The following is a 22988-nucleotide window of genomic DNA, read 5'->3' as shown; positions in this document are numbered from 1 at the left end:
AGTGGGATTTCTGTGTGGAGCTGGTGGCTGCAGAGCCTGGCGTCCTGGCTGGGGTCCTCTAAACACAGCGTTTTTATTGTGTCGTGACAGCTTCTTTCTGGATCGGTTTTCCTGGGCTTCTGCCTGGCTCCTGTTAGCGAGGCTTTGCTGCAGGTCAGAGAAACTGCCCTAGTCAGCAGGTTAGGGCTTTCTCCACGAGGAGTCATCTGGCACCAGACTAGATTAGTCAGTAGCACTCTTTACCCAAACACACCCTGGTCTGAAATTATTAACGTTGGGCTGGCTCCCAGGATGAATGGGTGAGGGTCAGGGGATGTGTGGGGAGGGTGGTAGAGGACAGAGAGCTAGGGGTAATCTTTATTTGCCAGGTAACTAACCACCTTTTGTCAGACAGGCGGCTGTCAGATTGATTGCCCATCTCTGTGGACACCTGCCCAGGTGCCTGTTGAGTACTGCCCTGTCAGCAAACAAACGACCTGAGGGGCTTGGGTGTCTGTGGGTGTGTTTGTGTTGAGTACGTGTGGCATGTGTGCCCTATTCCTGGTGGCAACAGTAGAGTGAACATGTCTCTCCATCCTTCTACTGCTCTCCCCATGACTCCACTGATTGAGTGGTATCTGGATTCCAGCTCACCTTAATCCTGACCTTAACTCTAAATTTTTTTTAAATGCTGATAAGCCAATGCTTTTCCTGCCTGCTGGAAGTCGGCAAGTAAAACAGTACGTGTGGAACAAAACAGTGTGCCTTTCCAGATTAGGGTTGTTGTTGTCAGGTGCCGTCAAGTCACTTCCCACTCACGGCGACCCTGTGTACGACAGAATGAAGCGCTGCCCACTCCTGCGCCATCCGCACAACCGTTGCTATGCTTGAGCCCATTGTTGCATCCATTGGGTCAATCCATCTCACTGAGGGTCTTCCTCTTTTTCACTGACCCTCTACTTTGCCAAGCACGATGTCCTTTTCCAGGGACTGGTCCCTCCTGACAACATGCCCAAAATAAGTGAGACAAAGTCTTGCCATCTTTGCTTCTAAGGAGCATTCTGGCTGTACCTCTTCCAAGACAGATTTGTTCATTCTTCCGTGACACGTTCAATATTCTTCGCCAAAACCATAATTCAAATGCATCAATTCTTCTTTGGTCTTCCTTATTCGTTGTCTAGCTTTGGTATGCATATGAGGAGATTGAAAATACCATGGCTTGGGTCAGGTGCACTTTAGTCCTCAAAGTGACATCTTTGCTTTTTAACACTTTAAAGAGTTCTTTTGCACCAAATTTGCCCAGTGTAATACATTGTTTGATTTTTTGACTGCTGCTTCCTTGGACATTGATTGTGGATCCAAGTAAAATGAAATCCTTGACAACTTCCATTGTTTTCTCTGTTTATCATGATGTTGCTTATTGGTCCGATTGTGAGGATTTTTGTTTTCTTTATGTTGAGGTGTAGTCCATACTGAAGGCTGTGGTCTTTGGGTTCAGGGAGAGAAAGCTAGCACCCTTGCACAGTGCCCTCTGTAGCCTACTCACTGCTTGCCTCAGAGAGTGGAAGTAGTTCTCAGCTGACCGCTTGGGGGAAGGAAGCTCTGCCGCCAGGACAGCACAGGCTGGGCACTGGTGGTAAGTGGGACCAGTTCTTTTCCATCCACCACTCTACTGTTCAGATGATGCTCTTGTGTGACATGCAGCAGTTCCGTCCAGCAACCTAGACTTACGTGATGTCTTCCTTCTTTTTTCCCCAGATGCTGTGACTGACAGACGCACTGGGGTTTGTACATGTTGGGGAGGAGCCTTCCTTTCGGGGGTGATCACATTCATCTGGGCATGCCTGCAGTACTCCGGGCCCATGGACCTGAAGGAGAAGCTTCCGGTAGGCTGTTTTCTATTACCTGATGAGCATCTGTCCGTGTGTCTCTGTTGGACTCTCCTTACTTGTGCTGGCCTGGGAGGGCCTCATCTGGGGGCTTTGAACCGAAAGTGAAAGTGGGGATGTGGTTCTGAGGCTGAGGTATGTAACTGTGACCCTCTGGGAGGGTGCCATTATTTGGCTGGAAAGCTCAGACTCGTGAGCTTTGACTAAAGGATAAAGGGTGGAGCCGCAAAGACATTGCATGGAGTGAGGTTTCTGATTTGGAGTGGCACCGGGCCAGGGTTCCATTTCTTGCCCAGGGGTGTGTAATTTAGTTTGTTTGCTCTTTGCGGGGGCTATGCCTGGACCTGCCGAGCCATGATGAGTTCAGCTGGGCACCCTCTCTGTGGTTAGTGAAAAGCTCCCCGAGCAAACTCCAAGCTCAGCTGCTTCATCAGCTGGTGGAGGGCTGCCAGGTGGTCCAGGCCATCCACCAGATCGGCCTCCTTCTCCCAGCCTTACGTAGCCCCGGTTTATCAATCAGAATAGCCCTCTCCTAAGACAAAGACTGCCCCAACCCCCTCAAAAAAAAAAGAAAGGGAAAAACTGCAACTTTACAGTGGAGAAACCTGGCAAACACTGCTGTAACCAAGTGATGAAGGTCAACATCATTAGTGATGTCATGTGCATATTAGTACCCGGATATGATGTGATGAGAAGGGCACTTCGCCTCTGTGGTATTTTATCCAAAAACCTAGAAGAGACTGCCCCAGAGGAGGTCATTTCATCCCTTGCCTGGACTTCTGTTCCACCCTCCTAACAGCTGTCTGCCTCTGGCCTCCATCTTCCACACAGCTGCCAGATTGCAATCCGAAACGCAGAGCTGTCCTTCTGTCACCCCTGCTGAACTCTGGTCTGTGGCTCCCTGCCACCTACAGGACACAACTCTTAGTGTGGTGTACAAAGCCCTCCCTAACCTGCCCCTGCCTATCTCGCCAGCCCTCACTGTGACCACTAATAATTCTGAACACTTTGTAGTTTGGGCCCATACACCATGTTCAGGCAGCTTCCTCTGAAGTGCTCCCCACCCTTTATCGTGCTGACTCCTACAGGACTTAGTTTAGGCATCATCTTCTCAGGTGGATCCCCCTTCCTCCCTCCTGTCGGCAGTCATCGTATCTCCACCATCGTACTTCCCACGGGGTATTGAAATAATCTGTCCCACTTTATCTCAGTATCCCTAGCCCCTGGCATGTAGCAAGGGCTTAGTAAATATTTATTGACTTGAACCATGGGAGTGATCTTCCTGCCAAAGAGACTTTGAGGAGGTCTGAAGAAGGGGCTCTGAGTCCATACGCTGGGTCTTTAGTGACACCTGACTTCCTGTGCCTCTGGACCAGCTGGAGAACAGGCTTGTGGACTTGAACTTGATGCAGGTGTGTTCAAAGATGCCTCCGGCTGCCGTGCAGGTCACCATTCTAACAGTGGTTGGCAAAGAAAGCTCCACTTGCCTGTCCCCCAGCCTGGGTGCAAGGCTGCTGCATACAGCTGCAAGGGCTGTGTATTGCTCAACTCCAGGGAACATGCTCCCAGAGGCTATAATGTTGTGCAGTGCGGTGACCTGCCTGGGGGAGGCTGAAGGCCTCAAAAACAGAGGACACTATTGTCCTCTGGTTGCAGCCTGTGCTGAAACACCAACTCCTAGTGAATGTGGGAAACAACGTTCTGTAATCCGAGGGGGCTGGCGTCTCTTGAGCCTGAGAGAGAACACAGGAGAACTCAGGCCAGATAGCTCTCAGGGGTCTTTTTTCCTGGAGGAATTTTCTTTGCTCTCCTCCATCTCTTTCTGGAAGATGAGCCCTAAACTAGAAAGCACTGTCACCATCCTCACCATCCCATCTTTGTGGGGTGCTTACTTTGGGCTGGTAAAGCTCTGGGCACTGGGGAGGTGGGCCCTGGGTTGGAGAGTTGGACAGGCCTGTTGGGAATTGATATACAAGCAGTTTGTAAGTAGAACCTGATGGGGTTTCTACCTGAGGCGCCATGTGAATTACAGAAATGGGCTTCTAAACATAATCCTGGTGGCCTGGGACAGTCAGAAGGCTCTTTGGAGGAGCAGGAGAGCAGGACTGGGGCAAGCTGGCACGACAGACTGACGAGGAGCTGGCCTGCTGTCTGCTGGCTGTTGCTGGGTGATTTTCTGTACCGTCCCCACTTTTCTTTCTTTCAGTTGTCAGTCTCTCCCTCCCCACTGGCTCCTGTTCCCCAGCCCATGATGGGGGAGCTGCAGCAGTGAGGTCTGGCTCCTTAGATGCAGGGCTCCCGTTTTTTAAAAATTTTTTTTATAATTTTTTTGTTATTGTTGTTGAGAATATACACAGAACACACACCAGTTCAACAATTTCTGTGTGTACAATTCAGTGACATTGATTACATTCTTCAAGTTGTGCAACCATTCGCACCCTCCTTTTCCAAATTGTTCCACCTCCATTAACATAAACTCATTGCCCCGTAAGGTTCCTATCTAACCTTTCAAGTCGTTATTGTCAATTTAATCCCATATAGATAGTTCTTAAAAGAGCACAATGCTCAAGGCAGACATTCTTTACTAGTTAAGCTATTGTTTGTTTTAAAGAACACTTCAGGGGTTATTTTTGCTTCAAGGTTTAATGATTATCTCAGGACACTAGTTTCTGGGTCATCTAGCCTCCATGGATTCAGAAAGTCAGAAGTCCGTGAGAATTTGAAATTCTGTTCTGCATTTTCTCCCTTTCGATCAGGATTCTTCTATAGAAGCTTTGAGCAAAACATTTCAGTAATGATAGCTAGGCACCATCCAGTTCTTCTGGTCTCATGGCAAAGGAGGCTGTTGTTCATGGAGGCAACTAGCCACACATTCCATTTCTTCCTCCTATTCCAGACTCTCCTTCTTCCTCTGTTGCTCCAGGTGAATGGAGAGAAATTGTTGTACTTTGGATGGCCACTTGTAAGCTTTTAAGTTTTATGAATTAGGAGATAGAACAGAAGCACTAAACATGATATTAGGCCAGTTACCTGGGATGTCCCATGAAACCATGACCCTAAACCTCCAAACCAAGAAGCCAAATCCCATGAGGTGTTTGGCTGTACATGAGCAGCCTCCGCAGCTGCTATGCAGGGCCCCCTTTGTTAGTGGCAGTGTACGAAGGGAGGCAGGACACGGGAGGACTGGCTGGTGGCCTTCTGGAGTATCTGGCTTAGACCTCCTGAGCTGTTCCTTCCAGGGCCTGCCACAGAAGGGAGAGTGCAGGTTTCTGTTGGCCCCATGTGAGCAGGGCCTTCGCAGAAAGCTGAGGGGATGGAGCAGGGGCTGGAGGCTTCCTCCTTGGCTCTCCGAGGCTGCAGCCCCATTGCACTGGCAGCTCCATCCTCCTAGTGGCCTTTGTGGATGCTGACTCCGCCTCCTCCTCTCTGCACCTCCTGCAGACTTCCTGCTGTTCACTTCTGAACGCCTGGCTCCTCCTTGTTGTTCCCATTCAGCTCCTTGGTGTGGTGGCCCACTGGGAGCTGTGCTAGCAAAAGGGGAGGGGAGAGGCTGGCTGGTGCTGCTGAGGCTTTGTCTTCCCTTCCCTGAGGCTCCAGACGGTGTCGTCTAGGAAACACAGGGCCCTGGAGAAGCACACTCAGGCCCCAGCCCAGGCCCCAGCCCGAGCTCTGGTTGTCGGGCTGTTAGGCTGCTCCTCTCCGGTGATTGAGGCCCGTCTGAAGGGTGGCCTGGGCTTGGAGAAGTTTCCAACCCACTCCCAGTGCCTTTCGTCCCCCTTGGCCCAGGGCGTCAGTGCTGAGAGCTTCCTGCATATCAAACTTGGGGTCCCAGAGCGATGCTTGTGCTGCCACAACTCCCTCCGGCTCAGCCTGATGCTCAGGGAAGTGCTGGGGCTGGAGCCCCAGGAAACTGGAGATGAGGGGCCCAGGGTGCCCACCTGCGGCTGGGCTTTCACGCAGCATCCCCACACCACTTGGCTGGAAGGTGTTGGCTTCCGGGTTCCTTTCAGCTGATTCCTCTCTTGCCTTCAGCTGGATTCTTCTGCTAGCTTCCTGGCCCTCCGCCTCCCCTCCTAGATGTCTCCGTGGGAGTCCCTCCCATTGCCTATCTTCCTGGCTGCAGCCGGCCCCCTGCTTCATCCCCTCCTGTCCCCAAAGGATGTGCTGCTATTAATAACTCAAGGCCCTCTGCCCTCCTTCCTGCAGCTCTTAACTGTGCAAAGAGCTGCTGCTGGCCTGGCTCCATGCTGGAGTGTGTCTGAGTGGTTCAGGGCAGCACTCACAGATGACACACTCACCCACAACAGGGCCCCCTAACCTTGCCCAGTGACGTGGAGGCAAAGGGAAGGAGGTCTGGGAAGACAGCCACTACTCAGCAGACCGCAGGATCCTCCCTGATGCCGGCAGTTGTGCTCAGTGCCTGGCCGTGCCCACAGCAGCCGTTTCCTGCGCAGCTTCTCCCATCTGTCTGGCAGTCTGTCCACACCCTCTGCTGCCTCTGGCCCTCTGCTCACCTGGACTTGGCAGTCCCCTTGCAGGGACCTCCTCTGATGAACCGGCTCAGCTCCTGGACACCTGGCCCAACCTTGTACAAACTTTCTCCTCTTGCCTCCCTCCCTCTCTCCCTCCTTCCCTCCCTCTCTCCCTCTCTCCCAGGCTGCTATGCAGCCGCCTGCTACCTCCTCCTCCTCCTCCTCCTCCTCCTCCCTCCTGAGTCTGCAGCGTGCCTGGAAATAGGCTGAATTAATCAGCAGATTGAAGCTTCACTCGGCTGCGCCTGGTCTCTGCAGATCTCTCCCCACTTCTCTCTCTTTTTGGAGGGCAGTGTTGGAAGTTACGGTAGCCGACTCCTCAGGGCTCCGGCTCCCCCGATGCTCTTTAAGCAGGCAGAGCTATGGATGCCCCAGCAGGGCAAAGGCAGCAAAGTGAGTATGCCAGCTTGGTGGTGCAATGTCTGCTGAAACTGGCTTGCTCCCTGCTTTGTGCTGGAATCTTTGGCTTAGCAATTGCCATGAGTCCTGAAGGCGGTACGGAGCCAGAGGCAGCTCAGGTGATGACAGGGGACCAGGCACCTGGGAAGGGAGTGGGAGCCAGAAAGCCAGTGTGTCTAGATGCTGCCAGCCGGCTCCCCGTCGAGTCCCCCAGACCGGCCCCTCTCTGCGAAGGACTGGAGGCTGAGCCTCCCTGAGGGACATCCTGTCCAGGTATGCTAGGACCTAGTCCCTGTGTGCAGGAGGACAGGTGACAGACAGCTCTGGTAACGGGTGCTGGGCATGGATGCCAGCCCTCCCTGGGGCCATCAGGGGGCTTTTCTTGCTGGACCACATGGGTAACCAAGACAAGCACACCCCAGGTCTCGTGGCTGCAGGGGGTGGGGAAGAAAGTGGTGGAAGCGCTCGGGGTCACCTGAGTCTGGAAGAGTGAGGAGTTGGAAGCCCGTTTGCTCGGGCTTTGGTTGATGTGCGTACAGACAGGGCCAGTCTGTGTTTGTCTGGCCAATCCCAGAAGGATGTCTCATGACTGCTAAAAAGACCAGGTGTCCAGCTGCTGAATCTCCGCTTCAGTGATTCGGGCATTGTGTGGAGCCCAGCTTTGTGTCCTCTCCCATCTGCCCTGGTCAAGGAGGCTGTGACAGTGGGACCCTAGAGAAGGTTCCAGGCCCAGCCAGTCCTACTCAGTGGTCATCTGCTGTTGTCAGGGGCCACGAAGATCAAGGCCTACACTCATAGCCTGTCTACCTGAGCCTGGGGGATGTTGAGTCTGCTTGCTTCCAAAATGGGGACTAGGAAGGAAAACAGCTGCTGGAAGGAGTTCCCAAAAGGCTGGGGTCCTCCGGCTCTGGCTCACCTGAGAAGCCTGGTTGAGGTGGGCGTCAGGGGCCTCAGGTGTGCTGGCTGTGAGACGCTTGTTAGAGAGATGCAGAATGCCCAGCCTCGGACCTTGCAGGGGTGGTCCTGTTCCAGAGCAGAGAGCACGCTGTTCTGATTCAACTGTCCCCAGCCCTGCCGTGCCTCCCAGACCCCCCGCCCGCTGGCACCCCCTTTAATTACAGCAGGAGAACCAACACAGGTAGCAGTGTGCCTCTGCGCCAACCCCTCCTGAGCCTGGGCTGCCCCAGCGATTCTTTCCTCTTGCTCCGGTTGAGCTGGAGCAGTTAAAACAGAGGAGTAGTGTTGGTTCCACCTGCAAAGCATCAGGGCCGGTCTGGTCCGTGTAGGTAGAGAGACCTTGATTAGCCATCGGCCCAGGAACAGCTATGCGGTGACTGATGGATGGGGTGGGAGTGTCTGAGCACCTGCTAAGCAGGAGGAATCTCATGTTACCTGTGAGTACCTACAGCCCTTGACCTTCTTGGCTCCCATAGTCCAAGAAGGAACGTGCTGGACCGCAGACTGAGTGCGTACAACTTGGGTTCTTATTTCTAGATGAACCACACCCACTCCCTTGCCAGGGGACTCCGGGGGGCCCGGCCCAACTCTGTGTTTTGAGAGATGCTGGTGGAGTCTGCCCACCCACCAGCAGATCAGCTTTCTCTCAGCCCATTCGGAATTTCCTTTAGAAAGTTAAAGGGCTTCCAGTGAGTTCCACAGCTTTAGCTCTAACATCCCATGGGGAAAAGCTGAGCACATTGAGAAAGCAGTGATTTTACCCTAACTTGACCTTCCTGCCAGGGAGGAGTGAGGCGTTGCCATTCCACGTTGCTGAGCGTGGAGGGCCCCGGGGCCAGCCTGTGCAGACAGGCACTTTCTTTGGAAGGCAGGTAATTACAGAATGGTTTCTTTTTCCCCTGCTGGGTTGTCTTTAATCGCCAGTCTGGAGATTGGTGCTCCTGGCCAGACACAACATGTGGACCGAACGTCAGCACTGCAGGCCCCTCCCCCTCAGCTGGCCCGCCCCAGCCCCTGCCACCCTTGGCCCACACGTCCCACACCTGGAGAGGAGCAGAGCGCAGGGTCTAGGTGGCTGGGGATACGGAGGGAAAAAGAATCGATTTGGAGTGGGGGTGCCCTTGGTTTGGGGGCTGCCTGGAATGTGGCGGCCAAGGTCAGGATGGCTGAAGATAATGGGTGAGGGGTTGTAGACTTTCTGAACAATGTAAGCAGATGGGAATTGGTGAGCATCCAAGGTGTGAATCCTGGCTAGAGCAGGTGCCCCTCCTAGCCTGTGTGCTGCCTTGCTGGTCATTGTGCTTCCTGAGCCCGGTGCTCGTCCCAGACCCAGCAGTGTCCTCGTCCAGGCAAGCAGCATACGTCCCAGGTGAACCACAGCCCTGTGGGATTAGCCCAGCCCTTCCTTCCCTTCTCCCTCCCCATCCCAGCCTCTGACTTGCAGCCTTTCCTACCTTCCAGACTTCTCTCACTTTGTCGTTTCTGGAGGCCTGGTTTAGGCAAGTCAGTCCTGGGGGTTCCTTGCATCACGTGGCTCTCTGTGGCTCTGGAGAGCAAGCTCTGAGCTCTAGGGTCTCTGCCTGGGGTGGAGGGGAGACCAGTAGGGGGGACACTGGAGGCCCTGGCTTATTCCCCTGGCCCTAAGCCAGCTGATGTGCTTCTAATTCTCTTCTTTCCTTGACATAGATGGGCATGAGGATCAGTATCACCCCTTCTCATCCCGCCCTTAGACCTGAGAAGGTCTGTGGTCTCCTTTCCCTTTTTATTTTCCCCCCAACCCTCCCTGAAGGAGCCCTGGTGGCACAGTGGTTAAGCGCTTGGCTGCTAACCAAAAGGTCAGGGTTTGAACCCACCAGCCACTATGCGGAAGATAGATGTGACAGTCTGCTTCCGTAAAAATTTTCAGCCTTGGAAACCCCGTGGGGCAATTCTGCTCTGTCCTATAGGGTTGCTATGAGTCGGAATCAACTAGATGGCAGTGCAGGGGGTTTTGTTTTTTTGGGGGGTAACCCTCTTTGGAGACTTTCTCCCTTCCACAGCAGCAGGAAATCGTGGAGGCTGAGGTACAGCCTTAGCTTTCCTTCTCTGGTGTCCATTTGTCCTGGACCACAGCCTGCCCGGTGGGCAGGGGCCAGGATACCTGCCAAAGCCGGTGGGTGCCTTGGAGCACAGTATTTATCTGTGCTAGGGTGCAGCCCCCTGCCCAGAGGGCCGTTTCTTCCTAAGCTGAAACAACCAGTTTATCCCCTCTGGTAAGAAGCAACTTTTATCTTCATAATCCCCCAAAGCCACTGTGGAGAGTGGGGATTAGCTGAGATTTAGGGGAGAGAGCTAGGAAGTGTTTGGGCCAGGTCTTCTGGAAACTTCCTCACCCCTTGGACCAAGGGCACTGGCAGCAGGCCCAGCAGTGGGGGTTCCTCTGAGGTGCCCCCCAGGTGCCAGGGCTGCAGCAGGCAGGTCCCATCCCTCTGCCCTGGGGCCTTGCTGTGCGGGGTGTGTCCTGCAAGAGGCCAGGCCAGGTTGCCAGGCAGAGAGGAGGAGCTCCATAATGTTGGCGGGTAAAGCCAGGGCAGTAGGTGGGAAGGCAGGTCTGTGGGCAGCAGGTATGGAAGGGGGAGTGGCATGAGACGAGACAGCCAGGGTGTGCCAGGTCCCCCGCTCAGCCACACTTTGTCAGGATCCTCAGTAGGGAACCCTTTGTTGGTTGGCCCTGGTCTAGAGATGTGTTCCCCTTGCTCAGATTTTTCCTGATGGATCACAGTGATGTTCCCAGGAGGCCGCTGGGAGAGCTCACTTCTCACGCACTGCCTTTCTGGGACCCCCGAAGCTGGGGGCTGCACATCAGATTCAACCTGGAGAGGCCTCACCCCTGGGAGTTTGGATTCAATATGTATGAGGTGGGGCCTGGACACATGAGTTTCTAGAAGCTCCAGTTTCTGCTGCAGAAGCCCCCGTTTAAGTCATCATTGGGATCAGTGAAGCCACATGTGCATCCATTCATTGATTCATTTAGCAAATAGTCACTGAGTTTCTACTGTACCAGGCTGCCTTAGCTGTTGGGGGGTGGGTGGGGACGGAAGATTTTAGTACCTGTTCTCAAGGAGTTTGCAGTCTAGTGGGAGACGCAGACATGACAACCTGTAATTACAGTTCTGTGGGTACCCAGAGTGCTGTTAGAGACAGGCCTCCCCCGTTAAGTGCCACACTGGGTTTGGGGAAATTTCTCAGAGAAGGTGGTGTTGGAGCAGCGTTTTGAAGGAGAAGTAAGAGTTATCTTGAGGGAGGTGTGGCTCTCAGCACTGAGATGAGCCGGAGGAGCCTGGTGCGGTAGGGACTAGCAGGCAAGGGGCTGGAGAAGGTGGCAGGTCCTGAGGGCCATCCTCACAGCCCATGTGCAGGCGTTTGGACTTGGTTTTGAACGTGAAAGGAGTCAGTTGATGAGATAGGCATGGACCCTGGCTGCAGTGTTGCAGTTGGTTTGGAAAGGAAGAGCCTGAAGGTAGAGACGGGGTAGGGTTGGAGCCGGATGGGGGTCAGGCCAGGGTCTGGCTTGGGTAGCCAGGTGAGGTGGTAGCTGCAGGGGAGCTGACTCTGGTGGGGAGGTCCGGATGATGACGCCAGTGTTTTGGGCCTGTCGAACTTTTGGGACATACTGAACCAGAGGTGCCTGTGAAACAGCTATGAGGCAGTTGAATAAGTCGGTCTGAATTCAGCGTAGTGGTCAGGGTAGAGGTGAGGAGTTGTGAGCTCATAAGTGGTAGGTGAATTTCCGAATATGGATGAAGTTGCCCTAGAAACGTACATACAGTTGGAAAGAAGATGTCCTTGGATGGCCTGTGGGCTAGATGGAGGAAAAAGAGCAGGAAAGAAGGGGAGAGCAGGAGAGAAGCCAAGAAATAGGTGAGTCTCAGGAAGAGGGGGCCCACCGGCTTGTGAGGTTGTGTAAGACAATGGGGTGGTTCCCCAGGCTCATCTGGGGACAACTTCCTGTCCATGGCCATGCCTCCCTCATCCTTGGGGATACTGAGAGTGGGGTGGTCTCTGGAGGGTCCTTTTCCTGGGAAAAGCTGTCTTTTTTCTGATAGTCTGCCCTTCCTAATATATTACTGTTAAAATATCCTTTCTTCTGTGAAGTGGTAGTGATAGAAGATGGTTTGTTGTTAGTTGCTATCAAGTCAGCCCCCAACTTATGGTGGTCCCAGGCACAATGGGATCAGACCATTGTGACCCAAGGGTTTTCACTGGCTGATTATAGAGAGTATAAAGAAGTAGAACGTTGAAGAAGATAGTAGGTTTTTTTTTTTTTTTTAAATCTCTTTACAAGGAAAATAAAAAGCTCACATCTCTATGTTAGTCCCCTCTCCCCATTTAATATGTGTGTATTTTCTGGTCTATGAAATCTGAAAGCCTGGAACCACTGAGCTAAATTGGAAGGTCAGCTAACTAGATAATAGACACGTGTTAATTCCGGTGAAGGGAAAGGCAATATACAATATGGGAGAAGTCAGCACAACGTGACCAAGGCAAAGGAAGACACTGAGAGGTATGCAGGAATAAAGGGCAACTGCGTAAATACTACAACATGTACAGTCCTGCAACAACAGCAATAACAAGCAATAATTTGTGAGTGGATACGTAGGTAAATATGTATGCTAAATGGACGTGAGAGGTTGTATGGGAGTATGCCCGCTTGCATATATAGGTATGGTTGTGGATATTTCTACATACATATTTGTATGTGTTGCAGGTATATTCCTATATATAATAGAGCACATGGGGGCACAGTTATGGAAACTTCTTAGATATAACCAAACATCTCGTGGGACTGAGCTAGACCGGGCTTGAAGGTTAAGGACTATAGTCTCAGGGGACATCTAGGTCAATTGGCATAACATAGTTCATAAAGATAATGTTCTACATCCTAGGTTGGTAAGTAGCATCTGGGGTCTTAAAAGCTTGTGAGAGGCCGTCTAAGATACAGCTATTGGTCTCTTCCCATTGGAGCAAAGGAGAGTGAAGAAAACCAAAGACTCAAGGAAGCAATTAGTCCAAAGGACTAATGGTCCACATGAACCACAGCCTCCCCTAGCCTGAGACCAGAAGAACTAGATGGTGCCCGGCTACCGCTACTGACTGCTCTGACCAGGATCACAATAGAAGGTCCTGGTTAGAATGGGTGAAAAATGCAGAACAAAATTCAAATCCAAAAAAAGACCAGACTTACTGCTCTGATAGAGACTGAAGGAACCCCCGAAACTATTTCCCTAAGACATCCTTCTAACCTGGAACTGAAGCCACTCTCTGAGGCCACCTTCCAATCAGATAATAGACTGGCCTATAAAAGAAACAGTAACACCTGTAGGAGTGTGTTCCTTAGTACAATCAGTGTGCAAGACCAGAAGGGCAACGTTCATCCAGAAGCAAAGATGAGAAGGCAGGGAGGGGCAGGGAAACCTGACGAATGGAAACAGGGGACCCAAGGTGGAAATGGGGAGAGTGATGAAACATTGTGGGGATTGCACCCAGTGTCACAGGACAATTTGTATATGAATTATTGAATGGAAAACTAAATTGTGTAAACTTTCACCTAAAGTACAATAAAATGTTCAAAAAACAAAAAACCCTAAATGAATTGAACTATAAAATTTGAAAAAAAATCAATTGTAAAATTTTCAGGACTTTTGCAAGCTGGTTGTTAAACGCGGCCATTATTAAAAATAAATTATATAAATGTATAGTTATATTAAAAATAAATTGGGAGGTCAGTGGTGAGAACAGTGAGGGGGCAGGGAGAAGGCAGTGGGTTGAGAGTTGAGTGGGAGGGGAGTTAGATAACACCCAGATAAAACTTGGCTTTGAAGAGAAGGAGGCTGTGTACTTGAATGTTGTTTAATTTGGTGGAGGTTGGAATATGGTTAAACCCTGAGGGGCCAGAGCTAATGGAGGAAGAGGAGGGCAGGAGGACGGTCAGGGCAGTGAGAGGGGCCGGGCCCAGCCTGCAGGCCGAGCTCCCTCCTGGCAGGGGTCCAGGCCCCCGGGGAGCCGCTGAGGTGCCTCCGCTCCCACAGGGCGAGCCTCCCGTGGCCCTGGGCCTGTCCACCCGCAAGGCCCTCAGCATCCTGAAGGAGCAGTTGGAGGCAGTGCTGGAAGGACACCTGAAGGAGCAGAAGAAGCGTCTTACGTGGAAGGTGAGCTGCTTCCCAGATCAATGAGCCCAGCTGGGATGGCAGAGGCGGGAGGTCCATTCTCAGGCTGAGACTCACCCTGTCACCCTGGGCCACATGACCCAGCCAGGCATCATGAAAAATCAGAAGGAAGTGGAGTCCCGACTCCATGGACTGGCAGACCTGGCCGAAATCAGAGTGAGAAGACAAAGCCAGTCAGGGACCAGGCAGGGTGGGCAAGCAAGGGACAGCAGCCAGAGTCTAGCTGGACAAGAAGCTGGACTCCCTCCTGCTGCCCCGTCCCCGGGCCTCTCACTCCAGCCTCCCTGTCGTTTGCAGGAGATGTGGAGAAGCAGCTTCCTGCACCACAGTAACCGCTGCTCCTGTTTCCATTGGCCGGGAGCCTCGCTCATGCTGCTGGCAGTGCTGCTGCTGCTGGGCTGCCATGGGAGCCAGCCAGCTGGGAGGTAAACACGGCTCCTGGCAGCCCCTGGGGAGAGGCAGCTCCCAAAGCTCTTGGCAGCCCCGGGGGAGAGGCAGCTCCCAAAGCTCCAAACAGAGGGCCGGGCCTTGCTCCTGTCCTGCCTCAGCAGAGGTGTTCTGCCATCCCACCAGGACAGCCAGGGGAGAGGGGCTGCTGCTCCCCAGAAAGAAACGCTTTAGCCCTTTGACTGGGCCAGAGGACTGGCTGCTGTCAGGAATCAGAACGTCCCCACCCTCGTCAGAAGGGCCTGGGCTGGGAAGGGGAGTTTTGGGCTCCGAGTGTCGGCTGGGTTGGAGATCTTCTTTCTCTGGCAGTACAACCTCTGTCTCTTTTGCCCAGCCACGGGGTGGAGTTGGTGAACGCTGCGGCGCTGTTCCTGTTGCTGCTTCTCAACCTCATCCTCATTGGGCGGCAGGATCGGCTGAAGCGTCGGGAGGTGGAGCGGAGACTCCGAGGGATCATTGACCAAATCCAGGGTGAGCCCAAAGATCAGGCAGGTCAGGATGAAAAGATGCCCAAGGAGGTGTCAGAGCCCCAGGCAGGAGCCCAGCTGTCCTTGAGCAGGGCTGGGAGAGCGGTGGCCTGGGCAGGCAGGAAGGCTCTTGGTGGCGCTGTGGGCTTGTTAACACTGGGAGACCAACGGGGAAGACATACTCTGTTGGCAGGAGGGCAGTGGAGATTTTCTCTTCCCAGTCTGTGTTGTCTGGTCGTAATGTGCCGGATGCCAGGAGAGGTGGGAATACAGACCAGAGAAGTCTGAGATACCTGCAGGAATGGGGGTGGGGGCAGCCCAGTCCTGAAGAAGGGCAGGACTCGGGCCGATTTCTGCTCGTCCTCCCGTTCCGTCGGTGTTGACTGAGCTGCAGGGGACCAGGGGTTATGTTAGGTTCTTGGGGAGACAGTGGCTCCTGCTTCAGGAGCCCGTAGTCTGGTTAGGGGAGCGGCAGCTGCTTTCATGAGGCTGTCTCCAGCAGTCCCAGCAGTGGAGGTTGAACATCTAAGTGAGAACTTGTTCACTCATTCTTATACGGTTCTTTAAGTGCCAGCCATGTGCCAGGGCGCTGGGAGTACAACAGTGATGAGGAGGACGGGCCCCACTCTCCAGGAGCTTATTCTCTAGCTCAGGAACCACCTGTGGCTCCCTCTTGCTTACCAAAGTCATCCTAGATGTTGCATGTGGCTTCCCGGGGCCTCTGCCCTGCCCCCCAGCCCCTTACAGCTATTCACTAGCGCTCACCCCATGGATGCCTCCGTGCCTCCACGTGTTTGTTCTGCTCTTCCTCTGCCTGGTGTGCTTTTGCCTCACTCATCCCCACGGACACCATCCCACCTGCCCTTTGAGGCCACTTCAAGTGTGCATTTCCCTGAAGCCACCTCTGATCACCCCCCCCAGATCCATTTGCTCCCTCTGTCCTCCCGCGGCACTGACATCTTTCCTAACTGCTGAGCTCGTGTTCACCCGGGTTGAAGTTATTCGCCTGCACGTCTCACCTCCCCTGCTAGGTTGTAGCTCCTTGAGGGCAGGGGCTGTGTCTTCTTCATCTTTGCACCCCTCACAGGGCTCAGCAACCCCCCACAGACTCTTAGCAGGGTTCATGAAGGGGATTTGAATGCAGTGAGGGGTGCAGAGAACAAGAGCTTCGGGGTTCAGAGGAGGTGGGGGTGGCTGGGCTGAGGTGAGGGGAAGAGTCTGAGTGAATGTTGTGGAAGAGCGTGTGCTGGGCCTGGCTGGGGTGTGGAGTGGTGGGTGAGGAGATTGCTTCCCTCTCTCCCTTCTCATCAGATGCCCTCAGGGATGGCAAGGAGACCAGGTGGCCCGATGCCATGTACCCCGACCTCCACACGCCCTTTGCGCCATCCTGGTCCCTGCACTGGGCCTACAGAGACGGACACCTGGTGAACCTGCCAGTCAGCCTGTTGGTGGAAGGCGACGTCATAGCTCTAAGGCCGGGCCAGGAATCCTTTGCCTCTCTGAGGGGCATTAAGGTAGCTCGAGGGTTTTCTCCTTCCCTGGGGCTGTGGGAGCACCCACAGGACATGGTGGGAGGCCCCAGGCTGAGGCCTGATGCTTCCCGGCCAGCTCCTGGGCTTCTTGGCAAGGGCTCTAGAATGGAGCAGGGCTGGACCATGTCCTCCTCCTTACCTGCCGTTTCTCCTCTCACTCCCCAAGCTGCTAGGACTCCAGTCCCCGCAGGCCCTACCCTAGCCACCCTCTGCTAGTGGTCCCTTTGATGTGTCTCCGTGTAGCCAGAATAATCCAGGAAGAGTGCTTTCCGATAGACCCTTTAATTACCCCACCCGCCTCCCTCCTTGCCGGCAGGATGATGAGCACATCGTCTTGGAGCCCGGAGACCTGTTTCCCCCTTTCTCCCCACCCCCCTCTCCCCGGGGAGAAGTAAAGAAAGGGCCCCAGAACCCCCAGCAGCACCGGCTCTTCCGTGTCCTTGAGACCCCTGTGATTGACAACATCAGGTAGGGGTGCTGCCCTGCCTTCCTTGCTGCCCTCCTGACGTCTCCTCTTCCTGGCACCCACTCCCCCACCCAGGAGCAGGGTGCTAGGGAAGGCACCTCGTTCATACGGGGCCCTTGTGAGGCCGGGTATCTCCTGAGGCTCTTCTCTGTAGCTTCTTGGGAGCATTTTTAGACTAGGTGGGTGCTCTCCTCCCTATTCCAGCCCTAAGGGCATGGCTCTGGAGGCTGGCCGGGGGGCCACTCTCCCAGGCGGCCACTCAGCCAGGGCCGGGGCATAGCAGGGGGTTCTGGGACCTGGTGGTGTTCCAAGAAGTAGTGTCCGCCCGAGAGACCCAGAGTCCTTCCAAGGAGGGGGCTTCTGGCCTTTCCCCTGAGCAGGGCTGGGGGTCGCCTCTTGCTGCAGATGGTGCCTGGATATGGCCCTGTCCCGCCCGGTCACTGCCCTGGACAACGAGAGGTTCACCGTGCAGTCCGCGATGCTGCACTATGCTGTGCCCGTGGTCCTGGTGCGTGAGGCGGGCCCTTGGGCAGGGCGAGGGCCTGGGAGTGGGGAGATGGGGCTTTCCTGAGCCTCAGGGCCAGACCCAGGCTGGCGTGCGAGTGAAGACGGGGTCCCCAAGTGAGCCGGCCAGCTGGGGAGGTGTAAGTGGGCAAAGGAAGGGGAGCCTTGGCACCTGGTCCTGGTCCCTCTCCAGGGACGGTGTTAAGGTCGTGCCCCTCCTGTGCCCACCAGGCCGGCTTCCTCATCACCAATGCGCTGCGCTTCATGTTCAAGGCCCCCGGGGTCACCTCCTGGCAGTACACTCTACTCCAGCTCCAGGTGAGGACTGCCCTTTCCTTCCTGCTGTGCTGCCCTCTTCCCGTGAGGGGGGCTCTGCCCCTCGTGGTGCCCTGACTGTCCCTTCCTCTCTGGAGCCCTGAGGTCGGTCCCTCGGCTTCAGTTTAAGAACTCCTTTCTTCCTTTCCTGCCCCCAGACAGCTGCCCTTCCTACTCGGGACTGGCCACGTGGCCAGGGAAGCCCCCTCCTCCGCACTCCCTGGGGGCCAGTGTGGACCTTCAGCGTGGCCCTCTCCTCCCCAGGTGAACAGTGTCCTGCCTATCCTGCCCCTGCTCTTCCCGGTCCTCTGGGTTCTGGCCACCGCCTGCGGAGAAGCTCGTACCCTGGCCCAGATGAGCGAGGCCTCACCCAGCTCCCTGGTAGGTTCTTCCAGGACAGAATGAAGTGCGGGGTCAGCTGTGCCCAGAGAACAGGGGCAGCAGGCCACCCCCACCACGGGCTCGGTGCACTGGAGGCCCCGGACAGCTCTCTGAGGCTGTGGCCCCTCATTCCAGAAGAGATGCCAGGCCAGGCCTGGGTGAGGGTGAACACCATGTTGCTCTCTGAGATGGGGGACTCAGGGACAGCCTGGGTGTCCTTCGCAAAGGGTGTGGGAGCCTCGCTGGCGCGGGGTCCCCATCCCTGCCAGCTTGGGGGGGCTGTGTGAAGGTGACGTTTTCCTCACACTGAGGCTGTCACCCCTTTCTCTGCACAGCTGGCCAAGTTTTCAGAGGATACCCTCAGCAGCTACACAGAAGTTGTCTCCTCTCAGGTATCCTGACTCAGGATAATTCCACCCCAGCCCCTGTAGCCATGAACTTGAGCTCCCTCAGGTTCATCCCGGGGACTCTGCTTCGTGGCCCTCTAGCTTCTAGTTGGGCCCTTGAAGCCGCTAGTCCCCGATCTCATGTGGGCACACCCAGGCCTGGGCCTGCAACGTGTCAGGGCCCTGGCCCGGACAGGCATGTCTCCTCACCAGCCCAGACAGGCATGTCTCCCCCTAGCCTGGACAGGCATGTCTTCCCCCCATCCCGGACAGGCATGTCTCCCCCCCATCCCGGACAGGCATGTCTCCCCCCATCCCGGACAGGCATGTCTCCTCCCCAACCCGGACAGGCATGTCTCCCCCCAGGCCTGGACAGGCATGTCTCCTCCCCAACCCGGACAGGCATGTCCCCCCCAACCCAGACAGGCATGTCTCCTCCCCAGCCCGGACAGGCATGTCCCCCCCAACCTCCCAGTGCCCTCTCGACTTTCCCTCTTTGGGCCCCAGAAGCACCTCCAGGGCACTAAGGGCCAAGCTCCACGCAGCCTGACGGACTTTCTCTCTCCCACCAGGAAATGCTACGCTGCATCTGGGGCCACTTTCTGAGGGTGGTCCGGGGGACGGCACCAACACTGAGCCACAGCTCCAGCCTGCTGCACAGCCTAGGCTCTGTCACGGTGAGCCAGGGCCCTGGCAGGAGGCGCTGCCACCTGGCCTCCCATCCAGCTGTGTCCAATTGTGCCTGCCGTTTAAGTGGTCCCTGGCAGGCCGGGATAATGCCAGACCCCCTTTCCAATCCCGTCACTCTCCCTGCAGGTTCTGTGCTGTGTAGACAAGCAGGGCATCCTGTCGTGGCCAAATCCTAGCCCGGAGACGGTGTTGTTCTTCAGTGGGAAGGTGGAGCCCCCTCACAGCAGCCACGAGGACCTGACAGATGACCTGTCCACGCGCTCCTTCTGCCACCCCGAGGTAGAGGAGGAGGTACGGCCGGCTCCCAGGGGCCGCCCTTGGAGCCTGGCCAGTGGCCTCAGGGAGGGTGAGCTGTAGGCAGGAGCGGGAGGGCTCAGGCACCGTTGGGATCAGCTTCCAAGCAGTTAAGGCAAAGCCGCAACCAGGAGAGTGAGGGGCCCAGAACTACCCTCTTCCCAGCCCAGGAGCCAGTGGGACATGGCCCCAGGCCTGTGCTCCTTGCTTTCCTCAGCCCCACGAACGAGACACCCTTCTGGCTGGCTCATTGAACAACACCCTGCACCTTTCCAGTGAGCAGGAGCGTGGCGACTGGCCCGGCGGTGGCGCCAAGCCACCCGAGCCCCACTCTCACCACAAGCCACACGGCCGCAGCAAACACCCGTCCGGCTCCAATGTGAGCTTCAGCAGGGACACCGAGGGAGGGGACGAGGAGCCCAGCAAGGTGAGGGGGAGGCAGAGGGCGCCGTCGCCTCGGCCAGCCGGGGTGTTGTGGCCCCCTGCCTGGGGCTTGACCAGCCCAGACTGCTGGAGCCTGAGTGAGCAGAGGGGTGCCCTCCACTCCAGAGCCCCCGGGCTCACTGCTCAGGACCGTCTCCTGGTGCCTCACCCGTGTCGCTTCTGTAATGAGGCCCATTTCCCCATCTCCAGGCCTCACAGAAAGTAATTGGTTAGGGCTAGTCCATTGTTTGGAGTCCTGGTGGTGCAGTGGTTAAGAGCTATGGCTGCTAACCAAAAGGTCAGTAGTTCAAATCTACCAGCCGTTCCTTGGCAACCCTATGGGGCAGTTCTGCTCTGTCCTGTAGGGTCGCTAGGAGTCGGAATCGACTCAACAGCAGTGGGTTTGGTTTTTCGGTTTAGTCCTTTGTCTGATAACGAGCCCGGTTGCACAGTAGTTAAGTGTTCGGCTGCTAACTGAAAGGTCGGCAGTTGGAACCTACCAGCTGCTCCGCAGGAGAAGGATGTGGTAATCTGCTTCTGTAAAAATTACGGCCTTGGAAACCCGATGGGGCAGTTCTTCCATGTCTTACAGGGTCACTATGAATCGGAATTGACTTGATGGTAGTGGTTAATGGGCTCCCTTGTCTCCTAATTACAGCCTTCTAAAGATGAAGCCAGTGACGCTGAAATACGCTTCCCTGGCTGAAAAAAGCCTTTATTGTCTCGTCCTTGGTCTGGTCACCTCGTTTTAGGTGTGGCCAGTGTCATCTGCAGAGGACCTGTGGGGATACTAGAACCAGACAGAGCCCAAGAAGGAAGGGCAGGAGGAGGGTTGGGGGAGGGAACTCTGCCGGAAGGACACACTGTCTCTCAGGACCAGCCCCTCCCCTACCTTAGGAGGAGGGGGAGCCAGAGCCTACTCCCCGGTAGCCTCCCAGTCGGTCTGAGGTGTCCCCCTCCCCTCGTGTGTCCCCCAGAGCCAGCCTGGGATGGAGGGCGAGCCCTACGAAGCCGAGGACTTCGTGTGTGACTACCACCTGGAGATGCTGAGCCTGTCCCAGGACCAGCAGAACCCCTCCTGCATCCAGTTCGACGACTCCAACTGGCAGCTGCACCTCACCTCCCTCAAACCGCTGGGCCTCAATGTGCTGCTGAACCTGTGCGACGCCAGCGTCACCGAGCGGCTCTGCCGGTTCTCAGACCACCTGTGCAACATTGCCTTGCAGGAGAGCCACAGCGCCGTGCTGCCCGTGCACGTGCCCTGGGGCCTCTGCGAGCTGGCCCGCCTCATTGGTACGGCCCTGCGGGCGGCGGGTGGCCAGCCAGGGTGGTAGCTTGGCCGCCGACTCCAAACATACCTGTCTCTGGCAGGCTATTTGCTTGTCAAGAGCACCGTAAACTCTCTTAGCTTCTGATCATCACCCTTTAAGCAGTCACAGCTACGTGTGACTGAGCTTCCCAATCTGGAGAACTGGTTGTTGGGGTGGGCAGGTGGACGAGCCAGCCCAGACTGACTGGGCTTCTTCTGTCCGTGCCGGGAAGGGTGTCGCAGGCAGGCTGTGTTTTCTCCTGAGGCCCTGAGTGCCCGCCCCCCGCCTGCAGGCTTCACTCCCGGAGCCAAGGAGCTCTTCAAGCAGGAGAACCACCTTGCGCTCTACCGCCTCCCGAGCGCTGAGACGGTGAAGGAGACATTGCTGGGAAGGCTCTCCTGTGTCGCCAAGCGCCGCCCTCCGCTCAGCCACATGATCGGCCTCTTCATCAAGGACACCACAACCAGTGAGCCTGCCCCCACCCCACCCAGCATCGGGCCAAGCCTTTCCAGAGTTTGGCAGGGAGTGGCTCTGCCTCCTTGTCTGTTCTATGAGCAGACCGCCTCCTGAGGCCTTGAGTGCAGCAGGGGTTGGACTTGGTGAGGGGCAGGGAGGGTGGGGTGGTCTGGTGCTTGGGCCCACTGGAGGACGGGAGCTATGGTGTCTGCGTCACAAGCCCAGGAGCGGGTGCTGGTGTAGGCATCCCATAAAGACTTGCAGCCATGGGGCCTGGTGAGCTCCCAGCCCCCTGGGGCTCCTTAGCACCCTTGTCGACAACGGCAGTGTGTTTCCTGCCTGGTCAGGGATGGGGCTGGCCCAGGGCACCCATGGGCTTGGCCTTCTTCCTACGCCCCTCAGGCACAGAGCAGATGCTGTCGCATGGCACGGCCGACGTGGTCTTGGAGGCCTGCACCGACTTCTGGGATGGAGCTGACATCTACCCTCTCTCTGGGTCTGACAGGTGCGTGAGGAAGGAAAACGTGGGTGAGCCAGTCAGCCTGCCCTTCCCACAGGCCCGGTGCCATCCGGGAGCAGGCCCCTCACCTCACTCCTCCCCTGCTTCCCTGGCAGAAAGAAAGTGCTGGATTTCTACCAGCGCGCCTGCCTATCTGGTTACTGCTCCGCTTTTGCCTACAAGCCTATGAGCTGCGCCCTGTCCTCTCAGCTCAATGGCAAGTGCATCGAGCTGGTGCAGGTGCCCGGCCAGAGCAGCATCTTCACCCTGTGTGAGCTGCCCAGCACCGTCCCCATCAAGCAGAACACCCGCCGCAACAGCTGGAGCTCCGACGGTACCTACTGTGCCTGACCCTGTGGGGCCCAGAGGCTTCCAGAGGGCCTGATTGAAGTCAAGGAGACAGTGGCCACAGCCCTGGTCCTGGAGTGCCAGCAGGGTACTCACTGTCTGTGTGACAGGCACATCCCTTAGTTCTCTCATCTGTAAATAGGTGCCTGTCCTGCCCTCCTTGGGTCTGTTGTAATCGGGGACCCTGGCTGTAAAAGTGGCTGTCTTTGAAAGCTAAAGCCATGTGCAGTCATGGAGCGCTGCTATCTCAGAGTCAGACAGTGGCCACAAACCTTGCGGGAGCAGAAGCTCCACCTTCCCCCACCCCTCCCCACCCTGCCAAACACACAAGCCTGTGTGGTCTTAGGAACCCAGGAGACCGTGGGTTGAAGCAGTTCCGAGGGTGGGGAGCAGGGCTGGGAGGAGTGGGGTCCATGCTCTGCCATTACCCAGGACCACCACCTCACTGACGAGCACCTTTCATTGTCTTTTCTCCCGTGTCTGTCGGCCCCCCCCCCCACCGTGTGTG

The 22988-nt window shown here is 55.8% G+C and overlaps 1 protein-coding gene across 3 annotated transcripts in view; it reads left to right on the top strand.

Moving 5' to 3' along the window:
• The window catches only part of TMEM94 (transmembrane protein 94), a 42255-nt gene that overhangs the window by 12742 nt on the left and 6525 nt on the right, over positions 1-22988 (top strand). For 2 of the 3 annotated variants that reach the window (XM_023729244.1, XM_004374152.1), the window contains exons 1-17: positions 6740-6793; positions 13825-13944; positions 14260-14387; positions 14744-14880; positions 16188-16390; positions 16725-16876; positions 17280-17382; positions 17610-17696; positions 17958-18074; positions 18410-18466; positions 19033-19137; positions 19277-19429; positions 19662-19871; positions 20845-21160; positions 21470-21643; positions 22036-22138; positions 22249-22466. In XM_023729244.1, coding sequence (XP_023585012.1) covers positions 6740-6793; positions 13825-13944; positions 14260-14387; positions 14744-14880; positions 16188-16390; positions 16725-16876; positions 17280-17382; positions 17610-17696; positions 17958-18074; positions 18410-18466; positions 19033-19137; positions 19277-19429; positions 19662-19871; positions 20845-21160; positions 21470-21643; positions 22036-22138; positions 22249-22466 — 2437 coding nt within the window. Of the gene's footprint in view, positions 1-1737; positions 1866-6739; positions 6794-13824; positions 13945-14259; positions 14388-14743; positions 14881-16187; positions 16391-16724; positions 16877-17279; positions 17383-17609; positions 17697-17957; positions 18075-18409; positions 18467-19032; positions 19138-19276; positions 19442-19661; positions 19872-20844; positions 21161-21469; positions 21644-22035; positions 22139-22248; positions 22467-22988 lie in introns of those variants that run through there. The other variant, XM_023729243.1, reaches the window with a different exon arrangement.

The sequence above is a fragment of the Trichechus manatus genome, unplaced genomic scaffold, assembly GCF_000243295.1.
Source record: "Trichechus manatus latirostris isolate Lorelei unplaced genomic scaffold, TriManLat1.0 scaffold00028, whole genome shotgun sequence".
Taxonomy (NCBI): Eukaryota; Metazoa; Chordata; class Mammalia; order Sirenia; family Trichechidae; genus Trichechus; species Trichechus manatus.
Note: the sequence above shows the minus strand (reverse complement) of the source record. Positions and strands in the feature narration are given on the sequence as shown.